Here is a 21,371-nt window from a genome sequence, read left to right as displayed (position 1 = left end):
GGGAGGAGTCTCGCCTCCCAGGAGCCAGGGTCCATGATGTCTCTGATTGTGTTTTTGGGATTCTTGCTGCAGGGGGTGGGGAGAATGATGGACCAGCCCCAAGTCATGGTCCACATTGGCACCAATGACATTGGTAGGAAGAGAGATGGGGATTTAAGGCAGACCTTCAGGGAGCCAGGATGGAAGCTTAGAGCTAGAACGAACAGAGTTGTCGTCTTTGGTCTGTTGCCCCTGACATTTGCTAGCGAGGTGAGGACGACGGGAGAGTGAGAGAGAGTGAGAGAGAGTGAGAGAGAGTGAGAGAGAGTGAGAGAGAGTGAGAGAGAGTGAGAGAGAGTGAGAGAGAGTGTGAGAGAGTGTGAGAGAGTGTGAGAGAGTGTGAGAGAGAGAGTGTGAGAGAGTGTGAGTGAGAGAGTGAGGTGAGAGAGTGAGTGAGAGAAGTTGAACACATGGCTACAGACATGGATGGTTTTGGTTGGCCTCTACAAACAGGACAGTCTTCACCTGAACCAGAGGGGTTCCAAAATCCTGGAGTTTGAAATTTGCTCATGCTCTTCGGAAGGATTGGGGGGGTTAGGAACCTAAATTGTAGCTCCAGTGTCCAGGAGGTTAAGAGTAGAGAGGTCAGAAATGAGGTTTCAAGGTCGCAAGAGTTCACCGGCAAGCAGGAGGGTGGTTTGAAGTGTGCCTATTTCAACGCCAGGAGCATTCGGAATGAGGTGGATGAACTTGCAGCATGGGTTGATATCTGGGATTTCAATGTTGTAGCCACTTCAGAGGCCTGGGTAGAGCAGGGAGAGGAATGGTTGTTGCAGATTCTAAGATTTAGATGTTTCAGTAAGAACATAGAAGATGGTAAAAGAGGGGGAGGTGCGGCATTGTTAGTTAAGAACAGTATTACAGTGCCAGAAAGGATGCTTGAGTCGTAGCCTACTGGGATATCTGGGCTAAAACAAGAAAGGAGAAGTCACCCTGTTAGGAGTTTTTTTTAAATAGGACTCCAAATAGTTCCAGCGATGTAGAGGAAAGGAGCTAGAGTAACATCGTAGTTATGGGGGACTTCAACTTTCCAAATATGGAATGGAAATACTATAGTTGAAGAATTTTAGATGGGTCAGATTTTGTCCAATGTATGCAGAAGAGCTTCTTGACACAATATGTAAACAGACGAACAAGGGGTGAGGCCACATTGGATTTGGTACTGGACAATGAACCAGGCCAGGTGTTAGATTTGGAGGTAGGTGAGCACTTTGGATGAGTGACCACAATTCATTTACGTCTACTTTAGCGATGGAAAGGGATAGGTATATACTGCAGGGCAAAAGTTATAGCTGGGGGAAAGGCAATTAGGATGAAATAAGGCAAGATTTAGGATACATACGATAGGGAAGGAAACTGGAGGGATGGGCACAATTGAAATGTACAGCTTATTCAATGAACAGCTACTGTGTGTCCTTGATAAGTATGTACCTGTCAAACAGGGACGAAGTGGTCAAGTGAGGGAACTGTGGTGTGCCAGAGGGGTGACCTTACAGTGGTTTATAAAATCATGAGGAGCATGGATAGGGTAAATAGACAAGGTCTTTTCCCTGGGGTGGGGGGGGGGGGGGGGGGGGGGGGGGGGGGGGGGGAGTCCAGAACTAGAGAGGACATAGGTTTAGGGTGAGAGGGGAAAATATAAGAGACACCTAAGGGGCAACTTTTTCCATGCAGAGGGTGGTGCACGTAGAATGGGCTGCCAGAGGAAGTGGAGGAGGCCGGAACATTTAAAAGGCATCTGGATGGGTATACGAATAGGAAGGGTTTGGAGGGATATGGGCCGGGTGCTGGAGCAAGGAATAGATTGGGTTGGGATATCTGGTCGGCATAGATGAGTTGGACCGAAAGAGTTTATTTTCGTGCTGTACATCTCTATGACTCCAAGATGATTCTCTTGTCAGGAGAAAGAAAGTGGCTTATGTTAGGATGAGATGTGAGAGTTACAAGTTAGCCAGGAATGATCTAAAGAGAGTGCTAAGTAGTCCCAGAAGGAGACATGAGAAGACGTTAGCAGATAGGATCATGGAAAATCCTAAAACTTTATCAGTACAACAGAAATAAAAGAATGACTAGAGAAAGACTAGGGCCAATCAAGGTTAGTAGTGGGAAGTTGTACTGGAGTTTGAGAAGATTGGGGAAGCGCTAAACGAGTGTTTTTCGTCAGTATTCACCAGAAAATAAACAATGCTGTTGAGGAGAATACTGAGATACAGGCTACTAGACTAGATGCTCGTTGGATGCTGCCTGAACTGCTGTGCTCTTTCAGCACCACTGATCCAGAATCTAGATAGGATTAAGGTTCACAAGGAGGAGATGATATCTATTTTTATACTTTCCAGAATTGCCAAGTTCCCTGGGCCATATGGGATTTATCCCAGGATTCTCTAGGAAACCAGGGAGGAGACTGCAAAGTCTTTGGCTTTGATTTTATGTCGTTATTATCCACAGGAATATAGTGACAGAAGACTGGAGAATAGCAAATTTTGTCCCCTGGTTCAGGGAGGTGAGCAGAGACAACCTTGGTAATTACAGACCCGTAAGCCTTACTTCGGTTGTGGGTAAAGTGTTGTAAAAGGTTATAAGAGATAGGATTTATAATCATCTAGAAAAGGAATAAGTCAGTTAGGGATTGTCAACACGGTTTTGTGAAGGGTAGGACGTGCCCCATTAATCTTTGAGAAGGTGACCAAACAGGTGGATGAAGGTAAAGTGGTTTATGTGGTGCACATGGATTTCAGTAAGGCATGTGATAAGGTTCCCCATGGATTGCACAAAATACGGAGGCATAAGATGGAGGGTGATTTATTGGTTTGGATCAGAAATTGGCTAGCTGCAAGAGCAGAAAGGATGGTGGGTGATGGGAGATGTTCATCCTGAAGTTCAGTTACTAATGGTGTACTGCAAGGATCTGTTTTGTGGCCACTGCTGTTTGTCATTTTTATAAATGACCTGGATGAGGGTGTAGAGGGTGGGTTAGTAAATTTGTAGACAATACGGTCGGTGGAGTTGTGGATAGCGCTGAAGGATGTTGCAGGTTACACAGGGTCATAGATAAGCTGCAGAGCTGGACTGAGAGATGGCAAATGGAGTTTAATGTGGAAATGTGTGAGGTGATTCACTTTGGAAAACACAGTACTAGGCTAATAGTAAGATTCTTGATAGTGTAGATGAACAGAGAGATCAGAGGGGCGGCACGGTGGCTCAATGGTTAGCACTGCTGCCTCAGAGCCCTAGGGACCAGGGTTCAATTCCAGCCTGAGGCAATTATCGGTGTGGCATTTGCACATTCTCCATGTCTGCATGGGTTTTCTTCAGGTGCTCTGGTTTCCTTCCACATTCCAAAAGATGTGCATGTCAGGTGAATTGGTCAAGCTAATTTGCCCATAGTGTTGGGTGCGTTAGATTAGATTAGATTCCCTACACATGGAAACAGGCCATTTAGCCCAACAAGTCTACACTGACCCTTCAAAGAGCAATTCACTCAGATCCATTTTCTTACATTTACCCCTGACTAACGCACCTAACAGAAAACATGTGGAAGTTTTGGAAAGGATTCAGAGGAGACTTACTTGGATACTGCCTGGGATGGAGGGAAGGTCTTATGAGGAAAGGCTGAGGGAATTTAGGCTGTTTTCATTCGAGAGAAGAAGGTTGAGGGGCGACTTAATTAAAACACAAAATAATCAGAGGGTTAGATAGGATGGAAACCTTTTTCCTCAGATGGAGATGGCTAACACGAGGGGACATAGATTCAAATTGAGGTGTGATAGATATAGGACAGATATCAGAGGTAGTTTCTTAACTCAATAGTCGGGATGTGGAACTGTAGCAAACTCGCCAACTTTAAAGGGCATTTTAAATGGTCATTGGATAAATATATGGATGAAAATGAAATAGTGTAGAATAGACAGGCTTCAGATTGTTGTGCTGACCTGTGGAACCATTGAGGGGCGAAGGGCATGTACTGCACTGTAATGTTCTATATTCTAAAACATCATGTCTATTTACCCTATCCATGCCCCTCAATTTTGTAAACCTCTAGAAGGTCACCCCTCAGCCTCCGACACTCCAGTGAAAACCCTGACAACATCCTTGTAAATCTTTTCTGAATCCTTTCAAGCTTCACAACATCTTTCCTATAGCAGGGAGACCAGAATTGCACACAATATTCCAAAAGTGGCCTAATCAATGTCCTGTACAACCACAACATGACCTCCCAATACTCAATACTTTGACCAATAAAGGAAAGCATACCAAACGCCTTCTTCACTATCCTATCTACCTGCGACATGTTCAGCCACATTCTTCAGTTTGGCAAGGACTATGTGGAACAGAAGTTTCCAAGAATGCTCAAAGAGATGCCTCAATTGTTGTTGCAAATGCAGATCAATCTGTCAAGTATTACAACCTTCCCAACTCTTTTATATCCAGAGTTCATTGTTCTCCTCTTCTGCTTTTATTCTAGGTCCAACACCACCCGATCCACCCGTCACACCAAATAAATAAATAAATATGGAGACAACACAGAATGGTGTACCTTAGGTTGCAGAAAAGCTATGGATTTTGGTGAATGATAGAATAGGCCAGAATGGCTGAATGGCCCACATCTGTTTCTCTTTATGTTATAATTTCTCAAATATTGCATAAACACAGACAAGATGTGACTAACTACTGCAGAGAACTGTTCAATTATTCAACTCTTGATTAAGGTACAGTTACAAACCTGGGTACAGAAGAAAAATTAAAATCACTGATTAATTACTTGACACTGTGGATATTTATAATTGGCAAGTAAATGAAAGACAGATCATTAATCCCAACATATAACTAAACATCATTCACTACAATACTCACAGGATGGATCTCAATGAAGAGTGCATGATCTTCCTCATTGGGAGTTAGTCCATCAACAGCTTTCCATAGCACAGGGTCAGCATTGTAGAAATGCGGCTGGGAGATAAAGACTTGAGAATCTGAAGAACAGAAAAAACAAAACCATATTACACAGAGCATTAAAGTGAGGAGTATTCCATCAAATTCCTCACTTGTGTCTTGTTGATGGGGGATAGGCTTTGAGGAGTCAAGAGATGAGTTACTTGCCATGGTGTTCCAGTCCTGTGACCTCCTCTGGCAAGTCCAGTTCAGTTTGTGGTCAGTGGTCACCCCAGCATGTTGTTAGTGGGGGTTCAGTGGTGGCAACGTTAAGCGGCAATGGTCATTGCTTGGCATTTCTGTGACACAAGCATTACTTACTATTTGTCAACACAAACCCAGATATTGTTCAGTCTCTCGTCTCTTCTTTTTTGTGCCATATTTAACCTATTAATACATGCACGGTTTCTGCTCACTCACTATTCATGATGCATTGCACAGACTCTAATGCTGTAACATGAGACCTAAGACAACCATAACCCCATAAAAATGAGGGACAGGTGCAGACTGTTCAGCTCCTTGATCCTGCTCCATCACTCAATAGAATGTTGCGTCAGCCACGACATACGTTATGTCCATTTTCATGCCTTTTTCTCGCAACCCTCGATTCCCCCATTGATCCAGAAACTATCAATCACGATTTTAAATACACACAAGGACACTGACGTGACTGCCCTCTGGTAAGGAGTTCCAAAGACATTCAACCCTCCAAGAGAAGAAGTCCCTCCTTATCTCACTTAAACAGACACCCCTTTCTTTGCTTTCTGGTCTTGGACTCACTCAGGAGGGCAAACATCCTCTCAGCATTTACCCTGTCATGCTCCTTAAGAACTGGTTTCAATGAGATCACCTCTCATTCTTGGGGCAGCCCGGTGGCACAGTGGTCAGCACTGCTGCCTCACAGCTCCAGAGACCCGGGTTCAATTCCCACCTCAGAGAACTGTGTGTGGAGTTTGCACATTCTCCGTGTGTCTGTGTGGGCTCCCTCTGGGTGCTCCGGTTTCCTCCCACAGTTTAAAGACATACAGGTTAGGGGAACTGGCCATGCTAAATTGCCCATAGTGTTAGGTGGAAGGATAAACGTAGGGGAATGGGTCTGGGTGGGTTGCTCTTCGGGCAGGGGGGGGGGGGGTCAGTGTGGACTTGTTGGGCCGAAGGGCCAATATTAAGTAATCTAATCTTTGAGACTCCAGGAGAGTTCCAACCTGTTTAATGCTTGCTCATGAGACCATCCCCTCACCCTAGGGATCATCCTAGTGAACTGTTTCGAATGAAACAATATCTTTGTTTAAATAAGGGGATCAAACCTACTCTCAGTACACTGGAAGTGACCTCACCAGCACCTTGTACAGTTGCAGTAAGACTCCAACCTCTGAGATGAGCGCCAACACTCCATTAGCCTTCCTGATTACTTGCCGCCGTTATATGGTAGCTTTTTGTGTCATGCACAATTTCCCTCAATTCCTTTGTGTTGCAGCTTTTTGCAATTTTTCTCTATGTACATGATACCGTTCTTTTGCTGTCCCTTCCAAAATGATCACGTTTTTCTACATTATCTTCCAAATCCATCAATAGCTCTCTGTAAAGTGTTTTATCCCTCGCAATCCGCTTTTCCACCCAATTTTGTATCTTCTGTAAATTCAGCTTTCGTACATTTGCTTCCTTCCACCAGGATTTTAATTTTCCAAACAGACTGGGACTGCCGTAGAGCTAAGGATTTAGATGGAGAGGAGTTTGTTAAGTGTATACAAGACAATTTTCTGATTCAGTATGTGGATGTACCTACTAGAGAAGGTGCAAAACCTGACCTACTCTTGGGAAATAAGGCAGGGCAGGTATCTGAGGTGTCAGTGGGGCAGCACTTTGGGGCCAGCGACCATAATTCTATTTGTTTTAAAATAGTGATGGAAAAGGATAGACGAGATCTAAAAGTTGAAGTTCAAAATTGGAGGAAGGCTAATTTTGATGGTATTAGGCAAGAATTTTTGATGAGAGGTCCGAGGGAGGAGTGGAGGACTGCTGGGAATGTGAATAAAAAGCAAACTGTTTTTGAACAAAGCAGTGAGGAGAGGGGGCGGAGAGGAACGAGGGCTGCTGGAAGTTTTTAAGTGGGTGAGATCTAAACCTGAGACCCTACACCATAGGGCCTCCCTCCCACCCACCACCTCTAACCTTACTAAGAGTCTGTAAACTCGGTAAGTTTTCAGGTTCTCTCATTTCATTTTCTTTTATTCTCTTCCTTTGTTTAGTCCTGTGCGGGCTTTCAGCATAGTGGGATATGGATGTTAGGGCAGTTGCATGTTCCTCCTGCAGAATGCGGCAGGGGAGAGACACTTCACATGTCTTAGTCAACCACATTAGCAGGAAGTGCACCCAACTCCAACTTGTCGAGAACCGGGTTGGGGAACTGGAGCCGGAACTGGATGAACTATGGATCATCCTGGGGGCTGAGGGGGAAAATTGAGAAGATGTACAGGGAGGTGGTCACTCCCCAGACACAGGATAAGGACAGCTGGGTTACAGTCAGGAGAAAGAAAGAGAACCAACAGACTGGGCAAGGGACCCCCTGTGGCCGTTCCCCTTAGCAAAAGATAGACCGTTTTGGATACTGCTCTGCTTGCATAGCAAGGTCGCTGGCACAGAGGCTCAGAAGGGAAGGTGGAGACAGACAGAGGCAGAGCGAGAGAGGCAGAGCGAGAGAGGCAGAGCGAGAGAGGCAGAGCGAGAGAGGCAGAGCGAGAGAGGCAGAGCGAGAGAGGCAGAGCGAGAGAGGCAGAGCGAGAGAGGCAGAGCGAGAGAGGCAGAGCGAGAGAGGCAGAGCGAGAGAGGCAGAGCGAGAGAGGCAGAGACCCGACAGAGACCCGACAGAGACCCGACAGAGACCCGACAGAGACCCGACAGAGACCCGACAGAGACCCGACAGAGACCCGACAGAGACCCGACAGAGACCCGACAGAGACCCGACAGAGACCCGACAGAGACCCGACAATGAGATAGAGACAGACAATAATTATACAGATTGACAGGAGATTTTGTGGTCAGGAACGGGACTCCAGGAAGATATTTTGTCGCCGATTGGGTTTACAGGATTCTGAAGGGGGAGGGTGAGCAGCCAGAAATCGTGGTACATTTTGGCACCAATGATATAGCCAGGAAAGGAATTGAGAACCTAAAAAGTGACTACAGAGAGTTAGGTTAGAAGCTGAAGAGCAGGACGAGTAGAGTAGTGATCTCAGGCTTGCTACCGATGCCACAAGATAGTGAGGTGAGGAACAGTCAATGAATGCAGTTTAACTCGTGGCTGTGAGACTGGTGAAGGAGGGAGGGCTTCAGATACCTAGACCATTGGGATACCTTCTGGGGAAGGTGGGACCTGTACATGAAGGACGGGTTGTACCTGAACTGGAGGGGCACAAATGTCCCGGGTGGGAGATTTGCTCATGTGGTTTGGGAGGGTTTAAACTAGTTTGACAAGGGGGTGGGAATGATTAGATTCCCTACAGTATGGAAACAGGCACTTTGTGGACTTGTTGGGCCATCGACCCTCTGAAGAGCAACCACCTACACTCACTCCCCCACATTTACCCCTGACTAATGCACCTAACACTAGGGGCAATTTAGCACAGCCAATTCACCTGACCTGCACATCTTTGGACTGTGGAAGGAAACTGGAGCACCCAGAAGAAACCCACGCAGACACGGGGAGAATGTGCAAACTTCACACAGACAGACAGTCACCCCAGGGTGGGAATTGAACCGGGGTCCCTGGCGCAGTGCTAACCACTAAGCCACCTTGCTCTCAGAGCTACATATCTGAGAGGTGGGTAGTTGAAGATGGAGCAGTGACAGGATGTAGTGAATCTATCGGAAAGGTTCCTCATATGATGAAATAAAGGGATCAGTTAAAGTGTGTCTGCTTTAATACAAGCAGTGTCTCAAATAAGAGTGAAGAACTTAGAGCATGGATCAGTACTTGGGGCTATGATGTTGTGGCCATAACAGACGTAGGTTTCACTGGGGCAGGAATAGTTGTTAGATGTTCCAGGGTTTAGAACGTTTAAAAAGAACGGTGGGGAGGGGGGGTGGAAAACGAAGAGGGTGTGTAGCATTGCTGATCAGAGTGCGCACCACAACTACAGAAATGAAGATTGTTGAGGAAGGTTTATCTACTGAGTCAGTATGGGTGGAAGTTAGGAACAGCAAGGGAGCAGCCACCTCATTGGGGGCTTTCTGCAGACCCCCTAATAGCAGTAGGGAGATTGAAGTTCTCATAGGCCGGCAGATTTTGGAAAAATGCAGATGTAGCAGGGTTGTTGTTATGGGTGACTTCAACTTTCCCAATATCAACTGGAACCTCCTTAATGCAGATGGTTTGGATGGAGCCGTTTTTGTCAGATGTGTTCAGGAGGGTTTCCTTACTCAATATGCAGACAGGCCGATGAGGGGAGAGGCCATTTTGGATTTGGTGCTCGGCAATGAGCCAGGACAGGTGTCAGATCTCATGGTAGAAGAGCACTTTGGTGACAATGATTACAATTGCCTTGGAGAGGGAAAGGAGCAGTTACCGAGGAAAGACATTTATTTGGGGAAAAGGAAATTAAGATACTATCAGACAAGAATTGGGAAATACAGACTGGGAGCAACTGTTCCACAGAAAGGGCACAGCAGACATGTGGAGACTGTTTAAGGAGCAGTTGTTGCGAGTGATGCCTGAATTTGTTCCTCTGAGACAGGTAAGAAGGGGTAAGATTAAGGAGTCTTGGATGACGAGAACAAAGGAGCTTCTCGTCAAAAGGAAGAAGGCAGTTTACATAAGGTGGAGGAAGCAAGGATCTAGCACAGCTTTAGAGGATTACAGGCTTGCTAGAAAGGAGCTCAGAAATGGACTGAGGAGAGCAAGGAGGGGACACAAGAAAGGCTTGGCAGGAAGAATTAGGGAGAATCCAAAGGCATTTTACTCATACGTGAGGAATAAGAGAACAATCAGGGAGAAGGTAGGGCCAATTAGGGATAGGGTAGGGAACTTGTGCATGGAGTCTGAACAGATGGGGGAGGCCCTAAATGAGATTTTTGCTTTGGTTTTCACTAAGGAAGGGGACCTTGTTGTGAATGAGAACTTTGAGGAGCTGGGATACAGGCTTGAACAGATCAAAATTGATGAAATTGATGTGCTGGAAATTTTGGCAAACATCAAGATTGACAAGTCTCCAGGGCCAGGCCAGATTTATCCCCGATTGCTTCGGGAAGTGAGTAAGGAGGTTGCTAAGCTGCTGGCGAAGATCTTTGCTTCCTCACTCTCCACAGAGTCATACCAGAGGATTGGAGGGAGATGAATGTTGTTCCTCTTTTCAAGAAGGGGAATAGGGAAAACCCTGGCAATTACAGACCAGTCAGTCTTACGTCTGTGGTCAGCAAAATTTTGGAAAGAATTCTGAGGGATAGGATTTATAGCTATTTGACGAAGCATAGTGAGATTAAAGGCAGTCCATATAGCTTTGGGGACCGGTCATGCCTCACAAACCTTATTGAGTTCTTGGAGGTGTTAAGTTAAGTCGACGAAGGTCGAGCAGTGGATGTGGTATATAAGGAAATCAGCAAGGCATTGATCGGGTTCCCCATGGTAGGCTCATTCATAAAGTCAGGAAGTATGGGATACTGGGAGATTTGGCTATCTGCATTCAGAATTGGCTGGCCGACAGAAGGCAGAGAGTGGTTGTAGATGGAAAGTATTCTGCCTAGAGGACAGTGTTGAGTGGGGTCCTGCAGGGGCTCTGTTCTTGGGCCTATGCTCTTTGTAGTTTTTACAATGAACTTGGATGAGGAGGTTGGAGGGTGGGTTAGTAAATTTGCTGATGACACAAAGGTTGGAGGTCCTGTTGATAGTATAGAAGGCTATTGCAGGCTGCAGAGCTGGGCTGAGAAATGGCAGATGGTGTTCAACCTGGATAAATGCAAAGTGGTGCATTTTGGAAGGTCGAACTTGAATGCTGAATATGGTATTAAAGACAGGATTCTTGGCAGTGTGGAGGAACAGAGGGATCTTGGTGCTCAAGTACATAGATCCCTCAAAATTGCCATCCAAGTGGATAGGGTTGTTAAAGCATATGGCGTTCTGGCTTTCAGTAACAGGAGGGGTTGAGTTTAAGAGCCGTGAGGCTTGGCTGCAGCTCTACAAGTCCCGGGTGAGACCACACTTGGAATATTGTGTTCAGTTCTGGTCGCCCTACTATAGGAAAGACAGAGGGCTTCGGAGAGAGGATGCAAAGAAGGTTTACCAGGATGCTGCCTGGACTGGAGAGCTTGCCTTACGAGAGAGGTTGACTAAGCTCAGACTTTTCTCTCTGGAGAGGAGGAAGACGACAGGTGACCTGTTCGAGGTATACAGGTAACAAGAGGCATGGATAGGGTCAATAGCCAGAGACTTTTCCCCAAGGCAGGATTGACTGGTACGAGGGGTCATAGTTTGAAGATATTAGGAGGAAGGTATAAAGGGGACATCAGATGTAGGTTCTTTATGCAGAGAGTTGTGAATGCATGGAATGCGTTGCCAGCGGTGGTGGTGGAAGCAGAGTCATTAAGGACATTTAAGCGACTACTGGACATGCACATGGATAGCAGTGAGTTGAGGGGTGTGTAGGTTAGCTTATTTTACTTTACATTAGGATCGATCCTCGGCACAACATCGTGGGTCAAAGGGTCACTGTACTTTCCTATGTTCTATGTAACTTTCAAAAGCTGATTGCAGGAGGATGTTTGCAGGTAAACAGACAGCTGAAAAATGGGAAGCCTTGAAAAATGAGATAACAAGAGTCCAGAGATGGTATATTCCTGTCAGGGTAAATCGCAGGGTTGGTAGGTGTCAGGAAAGCTGGATGACTAGAGAAATTAACATTTTGGTTAAGGAGGGGGAGAAAGCATGTGCCAGGTATAGTCAGGACAGATCGACTGAATCCCTATAAAAGAGTATAAAGGCAGTAGGAGTATACTTAAGAGGGGAATCAGGAGTGCAAAAAGGGGACATGAGAGCTTTGACAAATAAGGTTAAGGAGAATCCAAAGGGATTTTATAACTACATTAAAAAGACAAAAGGGTAACTAGGGAGAGCATAGGGCCCCTGAAAGATCAGCAAGGCACCTTATGAGTGGAATGCAGGAGATGGGGGAAGATTATAAATGAGTACTTTGCATCCAGAGTTTACCATGGATAAGGACATGGAAGATATAGAATGTGAGGAAACAGATGGTGACATCTTGAAAAATGTCCACATTACAGGAGGTAAAGATGTTGGATATCTAAAAACACAAGATGGATAAACTCCCAGGACCTGATCAGGTGTACCCCAGAACTCTGTGGAAAGCTAGGCAAGTGACTGCTGGACCCCTTGCTGAGACATTTGTATCATAAATAGCCATGGGCAAGGTGCCGAAAGACTGGAGGTTGGCCAACGTGGTACCACTGTTGAAGAAAGGTGGTTTAAAAAAAAAGCCAAGGAACTATAAACCAGTAAGCCTGACAATGGTGGGCACGAAGGAATCCTGAGGGATAAAGATTTTTATGTATTTGGAAAGGCACAGACCGATTAGGGATAGTCAACATGGCTTTGTGCGGGAGAAAATACATCTCACTAATGTGAGAGAGATTTTTGACGTAGTAACGAGGAGGATTGAGGGCAGAGCGGTGGACATAATCCATATCTTCAGTCAGGCATTCAGCAAGGTTCTTCGTGGGAGACTGGTTAGCGAGGTTAGATCACATGGAATACAAGGAGAACTAGCCACTTGGATACAGAACTGGCTCAAAAGGTAGAAGACAGAGCGTGGTGGTGGAGAGTTACTTTTCAGACTGAAGGCTTGTGACCAGTGATGTGCCACAAGGATCGGTACTGGGTCCACTGTTTTTTGTCATTTACATAAATGATTTGGATGTGAACATAGGAGGTATAGTTGTTAAGTTTGCAGATGACACCAAAATTGGAGATGTAGTGGACAGTGACGAAGATTACCGCAGATTACGACGACATTTTGATCAGGTGGGCCAATGGGCTGAGGAGTGGCAGATGGAGTTTAGTTTAGATAAATGTGACGTGCTGCATTTTGGAAAGACAATTCAGGGCAGAAATTGTATACTTAATGGTAAGGTTCTGGGGAGTGTTGCTGAACAAAGACCTTAGTGCAGGTTCATAGTTCCTTGCAAGTGGAGTCACGGGTAGATAGGATACTGAAGGTGGTGTTTGGTATGAAGTTAAAAATCACAACACCAGCTTATAGTCCAACAGGTTTAATTGAAAGCACTAGCTTTCGGAGCGCTGCTCCTTCATCAGGTGGTTGACAATTTTGGAATATTGCATGGAATTCTGGTCTCCTTCCTATCGGAAAGATGTTGTGAAACTTGAAAAGGTTCAGAAAAGATTTACAAGGATGTTGCCAGGATTGGAGGATTTGAGCTACAGGGAGAGGCTGAACAGATTGGGGCTGTTTTCCCTGGAGCATCGGAGGCTTAGGGGTAACCTTGTAGAGGTTTGTAAGATCAGGAGGAACATGGATAGGATAAATAGACAAGGTCTTTTTCCTGGGGTGGAGTCATCCAAAACTAGAGGGCATAGGTTTCAGGTGAGAGGGGATTTAAAACAAAAGGGACCTAGGGAGGCAATTTTTTCACGATGCGTGTATGGAATGAACTGCCAGAGGAAGTGGTGGAGGTTGGTACAATTACTGCATTTAAAAAAGGCATGTGGATGGGTATGTGAATAGGAAAGGATAGGGAGGTATGGGGCAAGTGATGGCAATTGGGACTAGATTAATTTAGGATAGCTATTCAGCATGGACAAGTTGGACTGAAGGGTCTGTTTCCATGCTGTACATCTCTACGACTCCAAGTCATCAATATTTATTGTAAACAGCAACAGTCTCAGCACTGATCCCTGAGAAACCCACTGGTCACTAACCTGAAAAAGAACCAGTGATTAATTCAGTTTCCTGCCCTGAGCCAATACTCTACACATGCAATCAACTTCCTCCAACACAGTGGGCTGTTGTAGTAGTGCTTGCTTTAATTTTTTAAATGTACAATGTGCTTTATTTATGTTTAAAAATGCGAAACCTTATGTTGTGGGACTTCGATGTTGTGGCCTTACATGGATAAAACAGGGTCAGGAATGGATGTCTAGCTTAGAGTGGTGCTGGAAAAGCATAGCAGGTCAGGCAGCATTTGAGGAGCAGGAAAATCAATGTTTCGGGCAAAAGCCCTTCTCTAATCTAGACTTCGATTTCCAACATCTGCAGTCCCCATTTGTGCTCAGGAATGGATGCTGCAGGTTCTAGGGTTTAGATCTTTCATTAAGATCAAGGAAGGTGGTAAAAGAGGGGGAGGTGTGGCTTTGTTTATCAAGGACAGTATAATGGTGGCTGAAAGAACTTTTGACGAGGACTTGTCTACTGAGGTTAGAAACAGGAGAGGAGAGGTCACACTGGTGGGAGCTTTTTTAAAAAATAGGCCTCCACAAAGTTCCAGGGATGTGGAGGAGAGGATTGGCAAAATGATTCAGGGTAGGAGTGAAAGGAACAGGGTGGTCATTATGGGGGACTTTAACTTCCCCAACATTGACCAGAAATGCTATAACTCCAGTACGTCGGATGGATCAGTTTTTGTCCAACGTGTACAGGAGGGTTTCCTGACACAGTATGTCAAAGGGCTGACAAGAGGGGAGGCCACACTGGATCTGGTGCTTGGTAATGAATCAGGCCAGGTGTTTGATTTAGTGGTAGGTGAGCACTTTGGAGAGAGTGACCATAATTCAGTTACATTTAGTTTAGCGATGGAAAGGGACATGTACATGCCACAGGGCAAGAGTTATCTATGGGGAAGGGCAATTATAATGCAATTAGACAAGATTTTGGAGGCACAGAATGGGGAAAATCGAAATGTGGAGCTGGATTAAGGAACAGATATTGCATATCTTTGATAGGTATGTCCCTGTCAGACAGGGAGGAAGTGATAAGGTAATGGAACCTTTGTTTACAAAAGAAATTGTATCTCATTAAGCAAAAGAGGGAGGCTAATGTGACGTTGAGACAAGATGGTTCAGATAAGGCGATGGAGAGTTACAGATCAGCTCGGAAGGATTTAAAGAGAGAGTGTTAAGAGAAGCAAAGAGAGGACATGAGCATTCTTTAACAAGTAGAATAAAGGAGAACCCTAAAGCTTTGTATAGGTATGTGAGGAATAAACGGATGACAAAAGGTAGGAATAGGGCCAGTCAAAGACAAAAGTGGGAAGTTGAGCGTGGACCCCGTGGAGGTCGGAGAGGTGCTAAACGAACATTTCTCATCTGTTTTCACTCAGGAAAAAGGCGAATATTGTAGAGAAGACTGAGATATGGACTATTAGACTTGAAAGGATTGAGTATAAAAGGAGTTCAGATACTCACTGTGTCTGCACGTACTGACATTCAGAACTCCAGACTCTCTGCATGGACAGAAGCCTTCGTTGGGAGGATACACAGTCCCATTTGCAAACATGGTCTTTGGGGCAACATAGTGGTAAGAAGGTATATCTAAAGTCCAACCAGATTTCTGAAACACTAGTTCCAATGTTCTGTTTAATTAAAAATAAAGATATATATTAATAATTTTAATGAATTTCTTTCTGTACTCCAATGGCTCTGAATAAACTCTGAACAGAACGAAAGGTCAGGTCTGTAGAAAGATCCAACACAAATAGCCCATTCAACCTATTAAGTCTTCACTAGTGATATTTTCCAAATTTCGATTGGTTTGCTTGCATTATATAACTGGTTTCTGATGCAGAGAGAGATGCCAACAGTTCGGATTCAATTCCTCGATCAGTGGAGGTCACCATGAAGGTGACCATTGCCCAAGGTGTGGTGACCCTCAGGCTAAAATCACCCATCACTCTGTTCAGATCATATCTTTTTATTTCTCGGTATTAAATTGGGAAAAAGGTCAGATTTTGAAACCACAAATTTCTGGAGGATTCGAAAGCAGAAATAGCTGGCGAAACTCCACAAGTCTGAAAGTAATCTGTGGAGAGAGAAACAGAGTAAACGTCTGAGTCCATTGCGATTCTTCATTGGAAATGAAAGAAACTGGAAAAACAGTATTTTTAAAAATACTGCTGGCAAAATGGGAGGAGAATCATAATGGTGAGGGTGCACAGGCTGTGATAATAGAGAGAGAGATGTGAAGAGAGTTATGAAGAGAGGTTGAGTTAGTTAGGATTGTTTTTAATTAGAAAAAAAGGAGATTGAGGGGGGACCAGATTGAGATCTGCAAAATCATGAAAGGGATAGACAGGATGGATTGAGATAAGCTTTTTCCCAGGGTGAGGGATTCAATAACAAAAGGTCATGCATTCAAGGTGAGGGGTGAAAAGTTTAAGGGGGATATACACGGCAAATATTTTAGAGGGTGAGGGGTGCCTGGAACACGTTGCCAGCAGAAGTAGTAGAAACAGGCAGAGTAGATTCATTTAAGATGCTTCTGGACAGATGCACGAGTAGGTGGGGAGCAGAGGGATACAGGTTACATTAGATTAGATTACTTACAGTGTGGAAACAGGCCCTTCAGCCCAACAAGTCCACACCGACCTTCTGAAAAGTAACCCATCTTCACCTAACACTACGAACAATTTAACATGGCCAATTCACCTAACCTGCACATCTTTGGACTGTGAAAGGAAAGCGAAGCACCCGGAGGAAACCCACGCAGACACAGGGAGAACGTGCAAACTCCACACAGACAGTTGCCTGAGGCGGAAATTGAACCTGGGTGTCTGGCGCTGTGAGGTAGCAGTGCTAACCACTGTGCCATCTATGCTTAGAATTGGACGATAGGGCTAGACAGTGGATTTGGATTGGCTCAGGCTCAGAGGGCCGAAGGGCCTTTTCCACGGCTGTAAGTTGTCTTTGTTCTTTATAAATGTTATCTGCAAAAAAGGAGAAAATGGATGCACTCACCTGAGAGCAAAACCAGTAAGACAGGGCTGAGGGAGGTAGGGGACACAGAAGAAAATTGGATTCAAGAGATCACACTCTGAAGGTGTGGAACTCAATATTGGAGATCCAGAGGCTGCAAAGTGCCTAAACAGGAAATGAAGTGTTGCTCCTTCAGCTTGTGTTGTTACACTTTATAAATGAGAACCAGGCATTAAGTACTTTCTGCAAGCAAGAGAAAGTCTCCAGAGGAGAATCAAGGAGCAGCAAGTTCTGGCAAACATGTACCTTGCCAACCACAATCATTGAACTGCCTACCCAATCTTTTCCTCTGCACCACATACTCCTGCATCACACTCAACAATGAGAGCGCGAGCGAGGGGGGTGAATTGAAGGTTAAAGGTGTCAATGTTGAGTAGAGTTACGCGTCAATACTTCATACTTGCTTCCTTGTTATGAAAAATCGCAATTTAGAAAAAAAAATAGATTCTGTTATGTGAACAGCCAGTACATTGTGGAACCGTAACTTTAACAACTGTGATATTTTAAACTTCAAAACTGTAATAACTGTTCAGGGATTGAAAAGAATCATTAATAAACCTTTCTGGAATAAACGAAGTTTCCAGAGAAACTCAAAGCAATTAGAAGCAATATGCTAATTAACCATCCCTGGGAAGAAGTCATTAAAGCAACAAACACAAAAGCTAAAGGTAACTCGATAAACTGCTGCCTCTTGACAAACATTATAGACAATTAAGACTACCTCAAGACATTCCATCTTCAGGCAAAGGGGTTAACTGAAGAAAGTTGTGTTTTTTAAATACAGTTAATACTGAACGTAACAAACTCATCGACAACTAAACCTTCAGCTGCTTGAACAAACCACATCCCATACAAGATAAACAGCACTTACAATGAGCGCCCATTTCTAGAAGGTGCAGTCATTCCTTCAATCATACTTCTTCTAAAAATCTTTTTTTCCCACTTTTTGCTCAGTCCAATACACAAAAAACAAAAAAGGTAGCAGATGAAGAAACCTTCAACTCATTAAAAAAATAAAAGGTGCCTGGACATGCCTTTCAGGTACTGTAACCTGCGATGGACCAATGACTGGGAAATGGGGTTAGTATGGATGGATTGTATTTGACCAACAGATGTAGCGGGCTAAGTGGCCTCTAAAAATCCAGCAAACTTTCCACAATTCTCTCCCGCAAACTTTCCCAAGCGATAGGAACATAGAAACTAGGAGCAGAAATAGGCTATTCGGCCCTTTGAACCTAGGTTTTAATGGCTATATTAATTATCAAGTAGTCAGAGGTAACAGTACAGCAGAGATGCAGCTAATTTACTGGACCTTAAAGAATTCTTGTATGAGATGTGGACATCGGTGGAAAGGCCAACATTTGTCACTCAGTACTGGTCCCCATGAATTGGTTGGCTTGAAACCATGTTTGTGTGGGTCTGGAGTCACGTAGACCAGACTCAGAAGAGAGCACATTTCCTTTCCTAAAGGACATGATGGGTTTTCACAACAATTGATAATGGTTACGTGGTCACCATTAGGTTAGCTATGATTTCAGATTCTTATTGAATTCCATTTCACTGGTTAGCCATGATGAAATTTGAACCTGTTTCTCCAAAACATTAACTGGAGCCCTGGATTGCTTGTCCAGTGATATTACCACTACGCCACAGGACTCTGTTTCTCAGGATTTCCACTCAACAATTCTGCAAACAAAAGCATTCTATTGAATTGCATTGCTTTTAACCTATTAAGCCTTCTAAGAGACTTCCATAATTTTTTGGTGTAACCTATTAGAACAGAGAGTGATTGTTTCCTACCTGCAGGAGTCTGGGCTGTAAAAGGTTAACGTGTCTGAAGGAGTGATAAATGGAGGCCACATTTCACCCGCTGTCCCATTTATCAGGTTACACTGCTGGGAATGCCAGTAGTTAACCTGGATTGGAAAGAAAAGGGAAAAAAAATCAAGGCTGCATTTGCTGATACTGGTGCACATGCATTTGAACAGATTTGGGGTAGGGAAATGTGGCCAGAAGACAGCAGAGCCTCCCAGGACCCCTGCCTCACTCTCGTCCCCCACCTTTACTTCTCTTTCTCCCTTGTACCCCTCCCCTTTGCCCATCCTTCCCTCCTCCGCTGCCCTTGCACCACTCCCTCCTGCTCATTAAATTGGACTCTCCTCACCCGTGAAACCCATTTCCAATGTGCCTTTCCTTTATGCACATGCATAGTGTTAACTTTAAATGTGATATCACTCACAAGCTGCCTGATGAGCTGCTGGGTCTGGGATCATGAGCAGTTGTGGGTGTCAGCAGACGCTGCCTTTGGAAAGTACTATCAAAGGTTAAATGTGACAAAGTGGATCGAAAAGACATGAGTAATCAATGATGCAAGCTTGGCCTCAACAAGTAGCAATTCCTAATTCACGCACCTCTTTAACACCGTTCCAATTGTCTATAAGATGAACTTTCGTAATATTATCAACTCCTGTGTAAACTGTGAATAACCCAGTATTCGAGTTGTTCATCTATAAAGAAATGGCAAAATCTGCATCAATAACTTCCTTATGCAATGTAAAGATCTGAAGTTTGACCTTCCAGGCTTCTTATATTATGGAAATCAGCTGCTCACCTCATCTAATTCATGCAGAGGTTCAACTTTGACCCCAGCAATAACCTAATATCAAAGGTTTATATTCGACAAACTCAGGGGTATTCCACTGGAATCAGTGTTGATCATAGAATCAGACAGATCAATCTCTCGTCTGTGCTGGCATTTTGAAAGAGCTATTATTGTGAATGCCAAATTTCAAAAATCAAATATTTTAATATAATTTTGGTTCGGGAACAAAAGTTTTTAAAATATATACAAAACAAAAATAGAAAGAAAATACCAGAAACTGCAGACCAGTAGCAGAGGGCCTTCACAAACCAAGAATATTTTCTGAACCGAAATAACTAAGCAAATAAGGTTCATGGATTGCAATGTCTAGAATCACAAGATGCTTACAAAGAGTTGGAAGGCAGCCTAGCCAGATGCCAATATACTACAGATTATAACAGAACACCAAGGAGCTTAGTGAATTCCCGAGAGCTGGGACCCGCTACAGTTTGGTGTCAGGATCGTGTAAAGTATGAGAAACGATTGACTGGAAAGGAAGGTAGATCAATAGGTGTACTGATGACATTCTCAGGTGTAAATGACAAGTGCTCACAAAATATAAAGTTAAGCCACTTTCCTTCACTCTTATGTGTTATAACAAGTTTGCTTAAAACATGAAATCCAGTTACAAAATTCAATTGTTTTTCCCCAAAAGTCACTAGTATACACCAAGATTATAACACCATTGTAAAGACTGTTTTTTATTATTCTGTATCTTTGATTGTGCACCGAAATGAAAAAAGAACCAGTTTGAAAATAAAGGATTCACAAAAATTCTATAAAAAAGCAGCCTTTTGGCCCATCTAGTCTATACTGACAAAAAAACCTACTCTACATCTGAGTCTCACTTACCAGCACTTGAATGTGATGACATTTTAAAAGCTCATCCAAGTAATTTTTTTTTAAAAATTATTCATTTTCCCACCTCAGCTACCTTCTCAGGCAGTAGACTCCAGATTCGCACCATTCTCTGGACAACAAAACTTTTTCACTAATCTCTTCTAAACCTTCTATTTTATAATTACGCCCCTACTTATTGACCTTTCGAGCAAGGTTTCTATCCAGCCTGTCCATATCCCACATAATTTTATACACCTCGATCAGGTCTCCTGCCACCTCCCCCCCCCCCCCCCCCCCCGCCAAACCGCCACCACACTGTTTGTGAAAACCTTGCCTTGCACATCACTAAGTCCACTCACCTCCCACCCCGCATCTTGAACCTGCTGTCCTCTAGTAATTGACCCCTCCACCCTGTGAAAAAGCCTCACTTTCCACTCTATCCGTGCCATTCATAATCCTGTAAACTTCTCAGTTCGCCCCTCAACCTCCTGCATTCCAGTGAAAACAAACCCAGCCTATCCAAGCTTTCTTCATAAGTAAGTTTCCTCCATGCCAGGCAGCATCCTGGTAAACTTTTACTATCCTCTTTCCAAAGCATCCACACCCTTCTGATAGGGTGGCAAGTATTCTGCCACTGATCTGACCAAATTTGTATACATCTTCCTGTAAACCAACCTTATTGCCAACCACCTTGCCAATTATCTACCAACTTATCATCAGACCTCCCCCAGCCATTCTCATATGCATTATTTTTAAATATCACAAACAATAAAAGGGACCCAGCACAGACCCCTGTGGTACGCCACTGCACACTGGGTTCCAGTCACACAAACAGCCCTTACCATCACCCTCTGTCTCCTGGCACTGAGCCAATTTTGGATTCAACGTGCCTTGTTACCCTAGATCCTAAGAGATTTTACCTTCTTT

The 21,371-nt window shown here is 44.2% G+C and overlaps 1 protein-coding gene across 6 annotated transcripts in view; it reads right to left on the bottom strand.

The window, feature by feature from the left end:
• The window catches only part of scarb1 (scavenger receptor class B, member 1), a 114,259-nt gene that overhangs the window by 44,412 nt on the left and 48,476 nt on the right, over positions 1-21,371 (bottom strand). For all 6 annotated transcript variants that reach the window (XM_060843891.1, XM_060843892.1, XM_060843888.1 and 3 more), the window contains 4 exons: positions 19,375-19,470; positions 18,764-18,879; positions 15,398-15,564; positions 4,894-5,012 (listed from right to left, as the gene is read on the bottom strand). In XM_060843891.1, the coding sequence (XP_060699874.1) occupies positions 4,894-5,012; positions 15,398-15,564; positions 18,764-18,879; positions 19,375-19,470 (498 nt within the window). The remainder of the gene's footprint in view (positions 1-4,893; positions 5,013-15,397; positions 15,565-18,763; positions 18,880-19,374; positions 19,471-21,371) is intronic.

Source organism: Hemiscyllium ocellatum, chromosome 24 (genome assembly GCF_020745735.1).
Source record: "Hemiscyllium ocellatum isolate sHemOce1 chromosome 24, sHemOce1.pat.X.cur, whole genome shotgun sequence".
NCBI lineage: Eukaryota > Metazoa > Chordata > Chondrichthyes > Orectolobiformes > Hemiscylliidae > Hemiscyllium > Hemiscyllium ocellatum.
The sequence above is the reverse complement of the archived record's forward strand: the minus strand, read 5'-3'. Positions and strand labels throughout refer to the sequence as shown.